This window comes from Cajanus cajan, chromosome 4, assembly GCF_000230855.2.
Source record: "Cajanus cajan strain Asha chromosome 4, NIPB_CcT2T_4, whole genome shotgun sequence".
Taxonomy (NCBI): Eukaryota; Viridiplantae; Streptophyta; class Magnoliopsida; order Fabales; family Fabaceae; genus Cajanus; species Cajanus cajan.
In genome coordinates, this window is record NC_138520.1 from 73,004,943 (window position 1) to 73,019,713 (window position 14,771).

The 14,771-nt window shown below is 34.5% G+C and overlaps 1 protein-coding gene across 1 annotated transcript; it reads right to left on the reverse strand.

The window, feature by feature from the left end:
- Positions 1–516: 516 nt before the first annotated feature.
- LOC109789631 (subtilisin-like protease Glyma18g48580) lies at positions 517–11,662 on the reverse strand. The gene is made up of 11 exons (XM_083073014.1): positions 11,505–11,662; positions 11,268–11,377; positions 10,360–10,457; positions 10,100–10,255; positions 6,853–6,976; positions 3,114–3,663; positions 2,360–2,454; positions 2,003–2,254; positions 1,778–1,910; positions 1,468–1,684; positions 517–1,300 (listed from the first exon to the last, which is right to left on the reverse strand). The coding sequence occupies exons 1-11, from the start codon at positions 11,595–11,597 to the stop codon at positions 756–758; spliced, it is 2,373 nt and encodes a 790-aa protein (XP_082929140.1). The 5' UTR covers positions 11,598–11,662; the 3' UTR covers positions 517–755.
- Positions 11,663–14,771: the final 3,109 nt, after the last annotated feature.

A 14,771-nucleotide genomic window follows, 5' to 3' on the forward strand; every position in this document is an offset into this window, starting at 1 on the left:
ATAAAACCCTCATACTGAAAATGATCCTGTCAAACCAATCCTGGGTTGTTTCTGTTTAGCATTTACTAATATTATTTTTACTAGATGAAAGAGAACCTCATTTAGGAAAGAAACTTTAAAATTCCTTTGCTCTATAGCTTCTTCTCCCGATTGCACTGTTTTGTTAACATTCTATATCAGTTTAAAAATTGATGTAAAAAATCTCATTTCTACATCAATTACTGATAGAACTAATATAGAATATGTTGTAGAGCAGTATTTTTGTTGTAGTGTAAGAATGTGTTAGAGATTCCAATTAACTAGTTGGAAGTAGCTTTCACTATATTAGCTGACTTTTAAAGTTGAGACAAATCTAAACTCAAATTCAAAATTACATTTTTTGGCAATTAATTAGAATATTATATTACTGTTGAATTCTTAACATTTTTCGGCCAGAAATTTCTTAAAATGCAATTTCAAATTTGAAAGATTAATAACAAAGATACTATATATACAAGCATGTCCATTGCACCTACATTCGATGAGAAAGATGACGTGATATGAGGACTTTCCCTTTACCACATATCCATATTTATTTTATATATTATACATAATACACACAATACAATGATAGCCAAACAACCAAATAGGCATAAAATAACCAAAGAACAACAAGCACATCATAACATGAGATCCTAGCTAGATTCAAACTTATATGCATGCATCCATACAATTTTAATATAACAATCCTAACACAACCAACATTTAAGGATTTTTCAATATTTGCGTCTAATAGTAATAGGGCTCTTTACTATATATTTTCCATTTGTCCATCGCAATTCCCCGAATTGATAGGATCCCCGCTTAGTTACACTGTTTGCTTGCACAATAACCTGGAAGGTCTTCTTTTCATCAATTTTCTTGAAACTCAAGGAATTTGGCACAACGGTGATGTTATATCCAACCACTTGGGCAGTTGCAGTATACGTGCTTGGTGGGCCAACATTGGTGACTGTGCGAGTAATGGTTACGGCTTTTGAGCCAAGATTTGGCAATGTGATTGAAGGGTAGTTCAAGTCTGTTACTTTGTGAGAGCCTGAACAAGTGAATGTCCTATTGAAATTGAGTCCGGAAATGAGTTGTTGGTTGTATCCGGAAGCACATAAGAAGTTCAAGTAATCAGTGAGGCCTATATCATAAACGAGTCCAGGATCTATCGCAATGTCGGGTTGAACATGCCCTGAACCATAAGCGAAGGGAGTTGCCAGTGTTTTATCAAAAGCATCTTTTATTGGCCTATTTGTGTTATCAAGTGTGTTTGCTGCAAGGACAATATCCTTAAACTATTAGACTTTATAAATTTCGTGAAAAAAAAAATAAGCATGCATATATCATTGAATTATTAGTCATTGAGAAAATTATTGCATACTTTATTTCAACAACATGATTATAAAAAAAATAATATTATCATGGAGTGCGAGATAGCACCTGTGGTCATGATTGCTGATTTAATAGCTGCTGGACTCCAATTAGGATGACGTGTTTTGAGAAGTCCAGCGATGCCCGAGACATGAGGGCAAGACATAGAAGTTCCTTGCAATACATTGAATTGAAACCTACGACGAGTGTCTGTTGGCAAGTTGGATGCAGTTGCGAATGGTGAATATGCAGAAAGTATGCTCACACCAGGTGCAGTCACATCAGGCTAAAACCAGAAAAAAGAAAAGAGTTTCAATTTCCAAAATTATATGTTGTACAATTGATACCAAGTCCATTACTAATAGTTAAAGTGCAGCACCTTGAGTATTGATGGCTGAATCAAATTGGGTCCTCTAGACGAGAATGAAGCCATAACTGGAGCTGGCCTTCTTCCAAGGAGTGTTCTTGCTCCAGAGATTTTAATTTTTGCACCTGAGCTTATAGGGTCGTCCCTGCAAAATAAATGTATAATGAAACGTTCATGTGTGCATAAAAAAAGTCAACAAATATTAAAAGGTGGTGGGCGAGATGGATATATAATTACGAGGCAGTTGTGTGAAAGGCAGCGGGCCTTCTCTTTTTATGACCTGGACCCTGGTCCACAGTGGACAAAACATGAGGCTCAGCAAGACGTGTATTCCCATTTCGCCTTTGATTGCTCAAAATCATTCCCTTGGCACCCGCAGTTTGAGCTTCTAGACCCTCACCTACTGACTTAATTTTTCCATCTCGAACGCATGCCACTAATTTTCCCCTTACTTTTCTAGGATCAAGTGTTCCAGGCCTACAAAGTTGGCTGCACGAATATATATACATACAAAGAAGAAAGAAAGTAAGAAACATTCATTTAATAAACACGATGTTTTTGAAAAAAATTAAGCTTGTGAGGTTTTATACTTACGCATCTCGAAATGAAGCATTAGCAAGTTTAGCATCAGTGGAAAGAATCAACGAAAAGGCTTGATTGGGTGGCAAATTTACAAAAAGACTGGCACCCTGCATAGTGTAATAGAAATATATATATATATATATATATATATATATATATATATATATATATATAACAATAAGCCTCTATTTGGATGAACAAAAATGAAATCAGAGGAAACAAATATCGAAACAAATGAATTTTTTAAGTTGTTTAGGTTTAAAAAATAAATAAATAAGTTTGTTTAATTTGAGAAAGATTGTTTTAATTTTAGTCATTATTATTTTGTTCTAGTTCTTATAATATATCTATTTTATCTTGATTTCTATAATATTTCATTCGTTTTGAATTAATTCCTTTAAAATAAAGTAGGAACTAAAAATAAATTATTTACGTATTAAAAAAATAAAAATGAATAATATATATATATATATAACAAGTACATATTTATAAAATAAAATGAATGATGTGTTAAAAATAAATTAATTAATATATTTTAAATATTTTCTAAATTTTCTTTTATTTTGAATTTATTATCAACATGGCAATCCACCATTCCAATAAGAAAGTGATATTTTCAACTCACATTTTGTTCCACCCAACCCACTTTAGGAAAATGGTGGCAGACCTTGCCACCATTACTTTGTATCTCTCTTTTTCTGTGGCCACATATTTTTGCAAATGTTTAAAAAAGTAGTGAGAAGAAGAAGAAAAAAAAAGTCGATACCTCAATTTGTTGATTGTTGTTTCCAATGGTTAAAGTACTGCTAAATTCCCTGTCTATTGTGCTAGCAGCGATTGTGAAGACCCAAGGAGCCACATTGACAACAGTTCCTAGATCTGGTCCATCATTCCCTGCAGAGGCAACTAAAAGTATGTTTCTAGCAATTGCATGGAATGCCCCAATGGAAACCTCGTCTGTGAATATTCCTTCGGGAGTGACAACGTAACTGCCACCAGCAGAAAGACTAATGATATCGACACCATCGTCTATGGCTTGGTCAATAGCAGCTAACACATCCGCACCATAACAACTGGCTGGGTCTGTTAGAGACCAACACACTTTATAAGCTGCAACTCGAGCCCTTGGGGACCCTCCCTTTGCAGTGCCATTGCCAACGGCAAATACTTTCGCACCTTCAACAAAATTGCCCCCAGCGGTTGATAGAGTATGGGTACCATGCCCTTGGTAGTCACGTGCTGTATGTTCTGCTGAACCAAGTTGGCCGTTGTAAGCCTCGTAAGCTTTGTTAAAGAATCTTGCTCCAATCAACTTTCTGTTTCATGGGTGAAGGAATATAATTTAATACCGAAATATGAACAAAATAAGATATATAAGAAAGCACCGAAGCTCGAGAGTAACCTGTAATATCCGTACCACTATGCCGAGCTTGAGCTCGGCATCACAGCACGGAGTGACCTCGGACACGCGCTAGGCGACATCGGCTCACTATCCAATTAGGTCATAAACTGATCTCGGGCCCAAGGCCCAACAAAACCCTAATATACACAAAGGTACGTGCATTACTTATACGAGACTCATACACCCACAAACACTAACTTGAGCATCGGAGTCTCTTTTGCAGGTATCACCCCCATCTTGGAGCATCAAGCGTACCAGCAAAGGAGGCTCACCAATCTTACTCAGAGGATCATCTCTACAGCAGATTTCTGGTAAGTACATTTGGCGCCCACCGTGGGGCCGATCAAGACAGCTCTTATCGGCCACTCTTATGGTTTCTACCAGAAGCCATAGCAGACGCGCAACAGACGACCTAGATCACGCAACTACCATGGACAACGAAGCAGCATTGAGAAGGCTGATCGAGCAGGTCGAGCAGATGCGGCAGCAACACACCGCCGATCTGCAAAACATGCGTGCCAAGCACGAAACTGACCTAGCCGCGATGCGAACTGCCAATGAAGCAGACCTAGCAGCGCTGCGCATCGAGAATGAGCGTATCCGCGCTCAGCTACCACGGCGCACCTCTGATCAACCCCCTCAACCGAGTCACCTAAACGAGGAAGAGGGGCACTCGGTTTCTCAACCGCCAATAGCGCATAGGACACCGACTCCAAAGCCTGCCACGCATCGATCTCATGCACCGACACACAAATCGGCCCATGAGGTCAGCAATGCTCCTACTCATGCTGTGGGGGATCAACCAACCTTCCGCCGTCATCCTTTTGTGGATGGAATTATGGAGACACCACTCCCTCTTGGATGGAAGCCTCTCCACCTCGACCGCTACGACGGCACGACAGACCCAGACGAGCATATCAACCTGTACACCACACAGGTAAACCTCTACACCAATAACGATGCTATTCTGTGTAGGGTTTTTCCGACCTCGCTTAAAGGGGCCGCGACTAACTGGTACACCCAGCTACCTGCCGAGTCAATTGACAGCTTCGACACCCTGGTCAGACGGTTCACGGCGCAATACGCAACGAGCCGACCTCATCACATCACATCCGCCGCCTTGGCCATCCTCAGACAGGGCGAGGACGAACCATTAAGGACATTCATGGAGCGCTTCGCTGGCATCTCCATCAAAATCCGCAACTTAAACCCCGAGGTCGCACTGCACTCCATGCTCATGGCGTTGAAGCCAGGACCTTTCGTCGACAGCCTTTGCCGACGACCTCCTCCCTACATGGACGAGCTCCGAGCTCGCGCTGCTGGGTACATCCAGATGGAGGAGCATGTCGAGTTTCGCAAGGCAATTCGCGACAAACCACAAGGAAAGCAAGACCAAGGTCAGGCCACGAACATTTAAAGTTGGCGACCTTGTTTGGCGATTACGGGGAGAAGCAAGAACAGACCCCTCCAAAGGAAAATTTGGAACTTGGAATTCCACCCACCTCAAATTTTATTTCTCTTAACTTGTAAATTCAGGGGATGTACTTTTTTTCCTCCTCAGCCTTTTTTTCCACTAAAGAAAAGGGTTTTTGGCCAAGGGAGGTTTTAACGAGGCACCCCTCAGAAATAAATCAACAAAGCAACTCCATTCCCATACATTTTCGGTATTGGCACATTAACCATGACGACTAACCAAGGTTGAGTCCGAACCTTGATATGCCAAGGTCGAGTCCGAACCATGAGATCACATTATCTTAACCAAGGTCGAGTTCGAACCTTGATATGCCAAGGTCGAGTTTGAACCTTGATATGCCAAGGTCGAGTTTGAACCTTGATATGCCAAGGTCGAGTCCGAACCTTGAGATCACATTTTCTTAACCAAGGTCGAGTTCGAACCTTGATATGCCAAGGTCGAGTCCGAACCTTGATTTGCCAAGGTCGAGTCCGAACCTTGAGATCACATTTTCTTAACTAAGGTCGAGTTCGAACCTTGATATGCCAAGGTTGAATCCGAACCTTGATGCCAAGGTCGAGTCCAAACCTTGAGATCACATTTTTTTAACCAAGGTCGTGTTCGAACCTTGATATGCCAAGGTCGAATCTCAACCTTGATGCCAAGGTCGAGTTCGAACCTTGATATGCCAAGGTCGAGTCCGAACCTTGAGATCACATTTTCTTAACCAAGGTCGAGTTCGAACCTTGATATGCCAAGGTCGAGTCCAAACCTTAAGATCACATTTTCTTAACCAAGGTCGAGTTCGAACCTTGATATGCCAAGGTCGAGTCTGAACCTTGAGATCACATCTACTTAAGAAGGTCAAATTTGAACCTTCAAACAACAAATTTGGGAACTCCTCAGAAACCCCTTTGCTCTTACATCACTCGGTGCTTGGGGGGCTAGTGTACTGGCCAGCCGAGTTGCCGACTTGTCCCTCACCAATCTGCTGACTCGGTCAAAGGTTTACCAGCCTAACCAAGCAGTAAGCTCATTATTGCCGAGCTCCTCAGCCCGACCATGAAACATGGACATCGGAACACCACATCAGCCCAAAGAGGCCACGTCATCAAACAAATAAAAATACAATCTTGTCACCGCGCTGCCCACGCGTTATGGGAACGAGGTGACGGTTATGACACATGGCGTCATGACAAATAGGCGTACGCGAAAAGTCACGACCCCTTGTCAAGCTCGGTCTTAACTCCTCGACCTACGGTCTTCGGAGCTCGGGGGGCTAATGTACTATCTGTACCGCTATGCCGAGCTTGATCTCGGCATCACAGCGCGGAGTGACCTCGGACACGCGCTAGGCGACATCGGCTCGCTATCCAATTAGGTCATAAACTGATCTCGGGCCCAAGGCCCAACAAAACCCTAATACACACAAAGGTACGTGCATTACTTATACGAGACTCATACACCCACAAATACTAACTTGAACATCGGAGTCTCTTTTGCAGGTACCACCCCCATCTTGGAGCATCAAGCGTACCAGCGAAGGAGGCTCACCAATCTTACTCGGAGGATCATCTCTACAGCAGATTTCCGGTAAGAACATAACCTAAATATATCTTCAACAAACAGAATGGGAAAAGAAAAAGTAACCTGTTGCATGGACTTGTCTTGGAGCCCGAGAGTTTGTTAATTTGACAAACGTTACCTCCGCGCCATTTTGATGGGATAGGGCCAAATCCATTATCATTGAAGCTTCTGGATTCGGGCCAAACACCTATTCAAGGATGATTCTAAATTAAAGAAAGCCAATCTGTTATTTTAGTCTAAAATAATCCCAGAACTTTAGTTTTATCATATTTTCTCAACTTCAGATCAACGACATGATGCAAGAGACTGTGTTATTTTTTTTTTTTGGTGTTGGAGAGACTGTGTTATTTAAGAATATTATGGTAATTTACAATATTATTTAAAACATAATTTATCTCTTATTTCACTGATTTCTCTCTTCTCTTTTATCATTAATTTTTTTTCTCTTGTTCCAATTTTACATTGATTTCTCTGCCCGATCATCACTGAGATCTGGTGTTATTCTTCTATCTTACATTAATAAATCTTGCTTCTCCCACTCAAGACTCAACCCAAAAGTATGTATTATATTGTATTTTATTTTTGTTATAACACGGATCAGAGACGAGCTCAATCTGGCATGGATCCGAGACATGGTGAAGATGAACCAAATAAGATATTGCTTTATGATGGAGCTTGCGTCTAAATAACAGTATTTTACTTTAGAAGATCAGTTTTTGATTTAATGCAGAAGCAAATAGCTGTTTCCAGCATGGTGATGTGGAATTGTCCTTTTATTTTGTGGAGTCTAGTTACGTTGATATCATTTTACTAATTAGGATATTGAACTCTCCATTTTTTTTTAACAAGTGATATTGCATGCTATATGTGTTTTAGGTGCATATTATTTTTCATTTTCTAATTCAAAACATGTAATTATGTTGATTTTATAATGTTTTAATTTAATTATATGTTTCTTATTGTTTAATTGCTAATTGTTGTAGTATTGTTATTTAAGAACTTTGGAGTTGGGAGACTGATAATTAAATTGGTCTCTAGGGTAGTTGGACTAGAAATAAATTAGTAAAGCTTCAAAAGGGATATATTAGATTTTTCTTAAAATGAGAGCCTCAAAAGTTTAAGTTTTAAGAATTTTATAGAGAAATTAGTAAGAGATTTCTGGAACTCACAATCTTATTCTCCTTTTTTTTTGGAAATATTTCCTTTCTCCTTCTTTGTAGTTGATTAATATTATTGAGTGGGTGATTCAGAGTTTGCGGAACTTAGATAATCCCGAGTCAAAAGTTGTTTAGAGTCGGTTCTTCTTTTCCCCTCTTGTTATTTCGGTTTTTCAAGAGGTAAGAGAAACTTATATTTTAGATTGTTGTTGAATGCTTGCTGTTTGATGTTGAAATTCGTGGTTGTATGATTTATTTGGTGGAAATCAGATAATGGAAAATGTTTTAGAAGTGTTCTAGAAAATGGGGTTCTTGAGTGATTTGAGTGAATATGAGTTGTAGTGGCTGCATGTTGTAAATTAAGTTTGTTTTCGAGCTGTTTGTGATGTCTATATGTTGTGTGTTGCATGTTGGTTATTGGCTAAGTTTCAAGTGGATTGGCTTGAAATCGAGTTTTTCATAAGAGCAAAAGTGATATCACTTTGGGCATAACTTCAACCAATGGTTTTGTCTTACCCATGTTAGATGTAAGATTGGTGGCATCAGATTGAGAAAAAAGAATCGTTTCAAGTTGAAATCACGTTGGGCGCCCATGGAGTGGTGCCAAACATGAGTTGTGTGGGGACTCCTACACATTGAGGTCGGACGTGGGTTCTTACCACGTCAAGAGTGAAAGAGTGGGAGACTCCCTACCTCAATCATGTTGGGTGCGAGTGTAACACCCCATTTTCATAAATATTATATTAGTATTTTATTAATAATTTTGGTATTTTTATTTTTATTATTGAGAGTTGATTAATATTTATTTTATTATTAATTATTATATTTTGTGATACTTTCTACTTGAACATGTTTGGTTTATTTATGAAGATCATATTATTCAGTTTTATTTTATTACTTATGTCTAATTACATGTGGGGTAGAGGGTGTCACAATAAGTAGTTTGACATCAGATGTAGGTAAGATAAGGAATCCTTAGTCTCAATGGCGACAAGTATCCTCTAAGTGGCATCATACGCGAGTTGCATAATATGAAATTTTTTTGTTTAAGTTGTTTTTAAGGTTGAATGATGATGAATAAGTAGTATGAATGATGATGTATGATGATGAATCTATATGTTATAAGTTGATATATTATATATTGATATTTAAGTTTTTAAGTTGTAAGTTGTTAAAATGATAAAGTTGTATGTGGTATGATGATATAGTTGTTCATGTTGTTAAAATTGTTAGGCATGTGTGTTGAAAATAAATGTCTTTGATAAGATATATATAAAAGCTACAAAGAGAGTAAAAAAATATTTTAGAAATTAGAATATTTCATTAAGTGAATATATATTGTGATACTCCGAGAGTCCGATTAAAATCCTTCAATAAGTAAGTTGACTTCTTAATGAATGGTTATTAAGTTATTTCCTCTAACTTTTATGTGGTATTCATATATATGTTGATATAATGAAAGCATACATATATAAAACGACCAATCAAATAAAGTATAAGGTTAAGAACTTAGTAAGGTATTTGTTACTCATATAATTAATGTATTTTTGTTTTTTCTTTTCTTTTGTGTTTGGTGTTCTTACCATTGATTTTAAGTTATAACGTGCTTTTGATTTGAGTGCACGAGTCCAAGTCCATTAATGTGTAAGATTTAAGAAAATAAAATAAATATTAAGTTCATGCATTAGAGGTTGGCCAAAATTTCTTTAACCACAAATACTACTGACTACCACACAACATTCTTTTTCTCTAACTTTAAATTTGTTTTACTCATTTCTCTTACTTTTCTAATGGTATGCAAATAATTTATATTCATGCCAATGGTTATCGGTTACTATTGTTGTAAAAGATAAATTAGTTAGTAATGTAATATATTTTAGTTCAATGACTTTTTATAACATAATTAATAGAACCTCTTTGTAAATTTTTATCAGTAAGGTATATATCAAATTTTATAATAAATTCATAAAAAATTATTGGTGACATGAGAGACTTACAACTATCATTTATAATATTAACTTTAAAAAAAATTGATGTTTATAAATATATCTCTATCATATATTTTTAAATTGTTTTAAAATACATAACTATAAATATTTTATATAAAATTTAATTTTTATACATTCGTTAAATATATTTTAATTTCAACTTACCTGTGTCGATGTTAGCAATTATTATATTTTCACCAAATCTTCCCTTTTGCCATGCAGAGTTCTTTCCATTTCGGTGTAGTCCAAGAAATTCCCATGACCTCGTAGTATGCAATTGATGCTTTTTGCTCAAAAACACAGACACCACTTTTGGGTTTTCTGCACCATTATTCCAAATATCAATTAATTGTGTCATCAATTAATTTAAAACAAGATTAAGGTAATTAGTCGTGAATATCAACAATGGAAGCATGGTCGCTCACTTGCAATATCAGCAGCTTCTTCCTCCTCAAGTAGCGCAGCAAACCCATTGATGTGTCTATTATATGAGTAAATAATTGCTTCTTTCGCTTTCTCCTCACTGTTAAAGAATTAGATGTGATGTATAATTCACCCTAAACATGAAACCAATTTGGCAATTTCATATGTCAAGTACTTCAATTTTGGTTTGATTTTCACACTTTCCCTTTTCTTTGTTCTTTAATTTATTATTTATTCAAAATAAGTACAGCTATACTAGTCGTAGTTTACATGCTTCAAATTTAAAAAGCTCTTACGTGAGAAGGACATGTTAGAAATATACTAATATCAAATCATTTACTTACCTTGTCTAACCATTCAAACTTTAAGAATAATTTGATTCAAAACATGAAACATATCGGCACTAATTTAAAAGAAGTCAGAGTCAATCTTCCAATTCAATGATTTCCTTTAATGATTTATACAGCATCCTTTTCTATTTATAAGTTCTAGTGTATAATTAGTCAGAGTTTTTACACACATATATCTCTATATTAGATAGTATTATCTACTTTAAATCAAAAGTCTTATGATTTTATTTTTTATCATTATTCAAAATATTTCTTAATAATAGAGATTATTGTGTAAATATAAACTTATATTCATTATCATATTTCAAGAATATAAGACATTAATCGCATCCTTTTAAGACCTAAATTAAAATAATTGCTTATTTTTTTATAAAGGATTTAATTTATATTGTCTTCTATATTAATTATTTTTAAATTAAAATATTGTTAATTAAAATGTATCAATAAAATGTATTAATTATTATTTTTTTAAAGAGCATATAATCTAATTAAAAAAAGATGTGTATTAATTAGGAGGGTGAAAATAATAATTAGAATTAGTGAATGATGTTTATATATACCTGGCCAAGATAGAAGCTAGTAAATTATAATGAGAATGCGTAGCAATTTGGAGGTCAAGAGACGTAGGGCTGGGACCGTGAGAATGAGCTCCCAAGTATACAATGTAACACTGTAAACAAAGCCAAGGGTTGGTGAAATGTGAGGAAGCAAACGATGGGAAATTGAGCAACATGAACATCACAAGCAAATGATAATGTATGTAAATGAATGAGCAATAATAAGCAAAACAAGCCTGCCTTTTTGCTGCCATGAACAGATTCCAGCAACAAAGTGAGAAGAACAAACGATGAAACGATAAGCCTTTGAAAGCCAAAAGTGGGGTTACCCATTTCTTTCCAAGTGATCTTTCAGAATTGCTTGTCGGCTATATATATATGGAGCTTCTTTCCTTATTTAACTAATAACTGTTGCCAAAACACTAATCTACTGTACGCTTTATATTTCAGTAAACAACACGATCACTTTCGTTTTTGTTCCAAACTCAAATTCGTTAATAACATTAGGTACTTTGCTTTTTGTTCCAAACTTAAATTCGTTGCCATAACGTTAGATGCATTCAAGCTATTCTCTATTTTGATATTCCTTAAATCGTCCCTGTTTTATAAATAACTATTGATCCTGATTTTTAAGTGGCACTGTAAATATATGGGAGGAAATCATTGATATATTAATCTCTAAAAATTATAAATTATAAATTTAGTCTCTAAAAATGTAATTCTAAAATTATAAAAATATATTTATATAACTAAAGTAATAATATTCAAGGACAAAAGTGTGTCTAATTACATCAAATAATTATTTAACTTTTTGACTATTTTTGTTTGACATTTTTTCTATCATTTTTTTGTCAATGATATATTTGTAAGATATAATTTTTATTCATCACATGTTATTTTTAGGGGCGGGCAACGGGCGGGTTCGGTCGAGTTCGGATGAAAAATGTTCAACCCAATGTAAATCGACTTTGGAAAAATGTGACTCATATCCGACCGACTGAGCTTTCGATTTGAGGCGGTTCGGGTTGCAATAGATTCGGATTTGGGCAAGTGGATACAATCGGGTTTGAGATTTTTTGTGAACCAAGTTATTTTAATGAAGGTGAAGCTTAAAACGGTAAAAAAATATTTTTAAAACAGTGTACAAAAATAGAATGAAGGTAACAATAGACGATGTAAATAGATTCGTAAATGAAACATTTACAAACTAAAGAAGCAAAAACAAAAGATAACAAAATTCATAGTTGTTACATGCAAAATAAATCTAAAGTTAGATTACAAAATCTATAAGAAACCACTGTCGCACAAGTTGTATTCAAAATGGAGATAGGAAGATGGAAAAGAAAGATAAAGAAACAAAAAGAAAAATCTAAAAGTAGACTAGTGTGTTGAGAAATTGATGAGGAAGGAAAAGACAAAAGAAATATCTAGGTTATGAGAAAAAGAAAAAAAAAAGTTACAAATTGATGACTATATTATACTTGAAATAAAGACTTTTGAGTTTGGATCATTATTGTTAGTTATACAAAAGTAATAAAAATATAAACTTATCTCATTTTCGGTTGGTTCGATTTTTAGCGGGTTTAAAAATTTAAAACCGAACCCACCTAATATAACCCGTATAAAATCAAAATTTTAACCCGATTTACCCGTAAAACCCACCCAAAAATAATATTTCTTATCAGGTTTTTTAGATTCGGTTGCTCACCCCTAGTTATTTTAACATACATAGAAATTGTACCTAAGACACCTTATTCCTCTTTATATTTGTTTTTCCCAACAATATAAACTATAGGTGATTTTTAGTAAAGAAAATATTATCTAAATCACGTAAAACTTATTACGAGCAATGAAGTTATTGTATTTAATGTTGTTACATTCTTATACTCGAATTCCAGGTGTTAAATTCAAATAATTATGCGTCAAGTTTTGCTGGACATGTTTGACACAACTTTTGTATTTTAAAATATAAGGAGAAGGAACGGTTAAATTGACCTAAGAGAATGAAGTATATATCATACACATAATCTTATATTTAACTTAGTGTGATTCTTATAAATAAAAATATTAAAAAAAACAAATAATTCACGTGGTCATTTTTTCTTTTCATTTGGACTTTGGAAGATGTGTCTGACCATACTTTTGCTTTTGAAAATATAGGTGACAGAAACAACTTTTTTTTTTTTTTCATACTATCTAAAAGATTTCTAGCTAATCTCTTTTCCACTACTACTATATCCTTATTATTATTTTAAAATGCAATTAAAGCGTGTGTATTAATTTTGTTTAAAGCATCCTCTACATAAAATGCAGTAACAATATTAGCTACTTTACAAACATATAAGTAAATGAAATTATAAAATAAGAAAAACGCACTTCATACTTCCGTGAACAAATTAAATAAATTAGTGATTTCTAAAAAAAATAGTAAAAAAATAAAATACAACATTAGTATATATATATATATATATATATATATTAAAAAAAAGTGGATATAAAAAAAATTCTTTTTTTATATATTGTTATAAATATAATGAATGAATAAGTGTGACAACCGTACTACCGTAATTTATTTTATTCAGTAATGGAGAATTAATTATTCCTTGAAAAAATAATATTCCCTTAACAGTAACCGTATAGGGGAAAGTTTTGGAAGTTTCGTTCTTCCTAAAAAGAATCATTCCATCATTACGCAGAGAAACACTTTAATCTTCTTTTTTTTTGGGGTATTCATGGGGGTGAAGGGTCCGGAGGAGATTCCAATCTTATCATATAACGCAGGGAAACACTTTAATCACTCCTTCGATATTTTAAAGTGAGTAATAACCTTTGGGAACCAAAAATATTCTCTCTCTTTTTTTTTGCATAAAAATATTTTCTTTAATCTCTTATTCACTTTTTCATTTAATACTTTTTTAATGAATAAAGATATATTATTCTTTGTCCTGCAAGAGTAATAAAGTTTGTTAGGCCTCACAACTTTTATCGACTAAGATCGAATATAGTATTTTTTATATTATATACTTTTTCATGTTAAAGATAAAATACATGATATATAATCTTATTGAAAATCTATCTTCAGAATGATTTATGGTTGAGTTTATAAGAAATTGATAGTTAGTTCTGTCCTGTATAAAATTTTATCTTACCTTAATTTAAATTTTTGTCTAAAAAAATATTATTCTTTTGAAATTGATTAAAGTGATCGGTTGGTACGCATAATTGAGTACAATATAGGAATAATTTAATTTTCGGTCAATAAGTTTAAGTTTATTTACATATAAAATATTTTGTTATGTATACACTTTGTTTTGTCTAGACTCGTTTTAGTAGATGAAAAAGAAAAGTGTATTAGGTTAGTGCACAGAGAACGATGGCATTCCTAATGCGCTAGCTGGAAAGTGAAAAAGATGGTAAAGTCATATATTCCATCCAAATAAATGAATTTGTTATCTCAGCAAATAGCAATGCATAATCTTCAAAATTCCCATAATCTCCCCTCTTCCG

Excerpts from the sequence above, each read along its gene's own strand:
- LOC109789631 (XM_083073014.1), bottom strand. The coding sequence starts at position 11,597 with ATGGGTAACCCCACTTTTGGCTTTCAAAGGCTTATCGTTTCATCGTTT. Across the intron at positions 10,458-11,267 it reads CTAGCTTCTATCTTGGCCAG|TGAGGAGAAAGCGAAAGAAG; the intron begins GTATATATAAAC and ends ATTCTTTAACAG. Across the intron at positions 6,977-10,099 it reads AATTGCTAACATCGACACAG|GTGTTTGGCCCGAATCCAGA; the intron begins GTAAGTTGAAAT and ends ATCCTTGAATAG.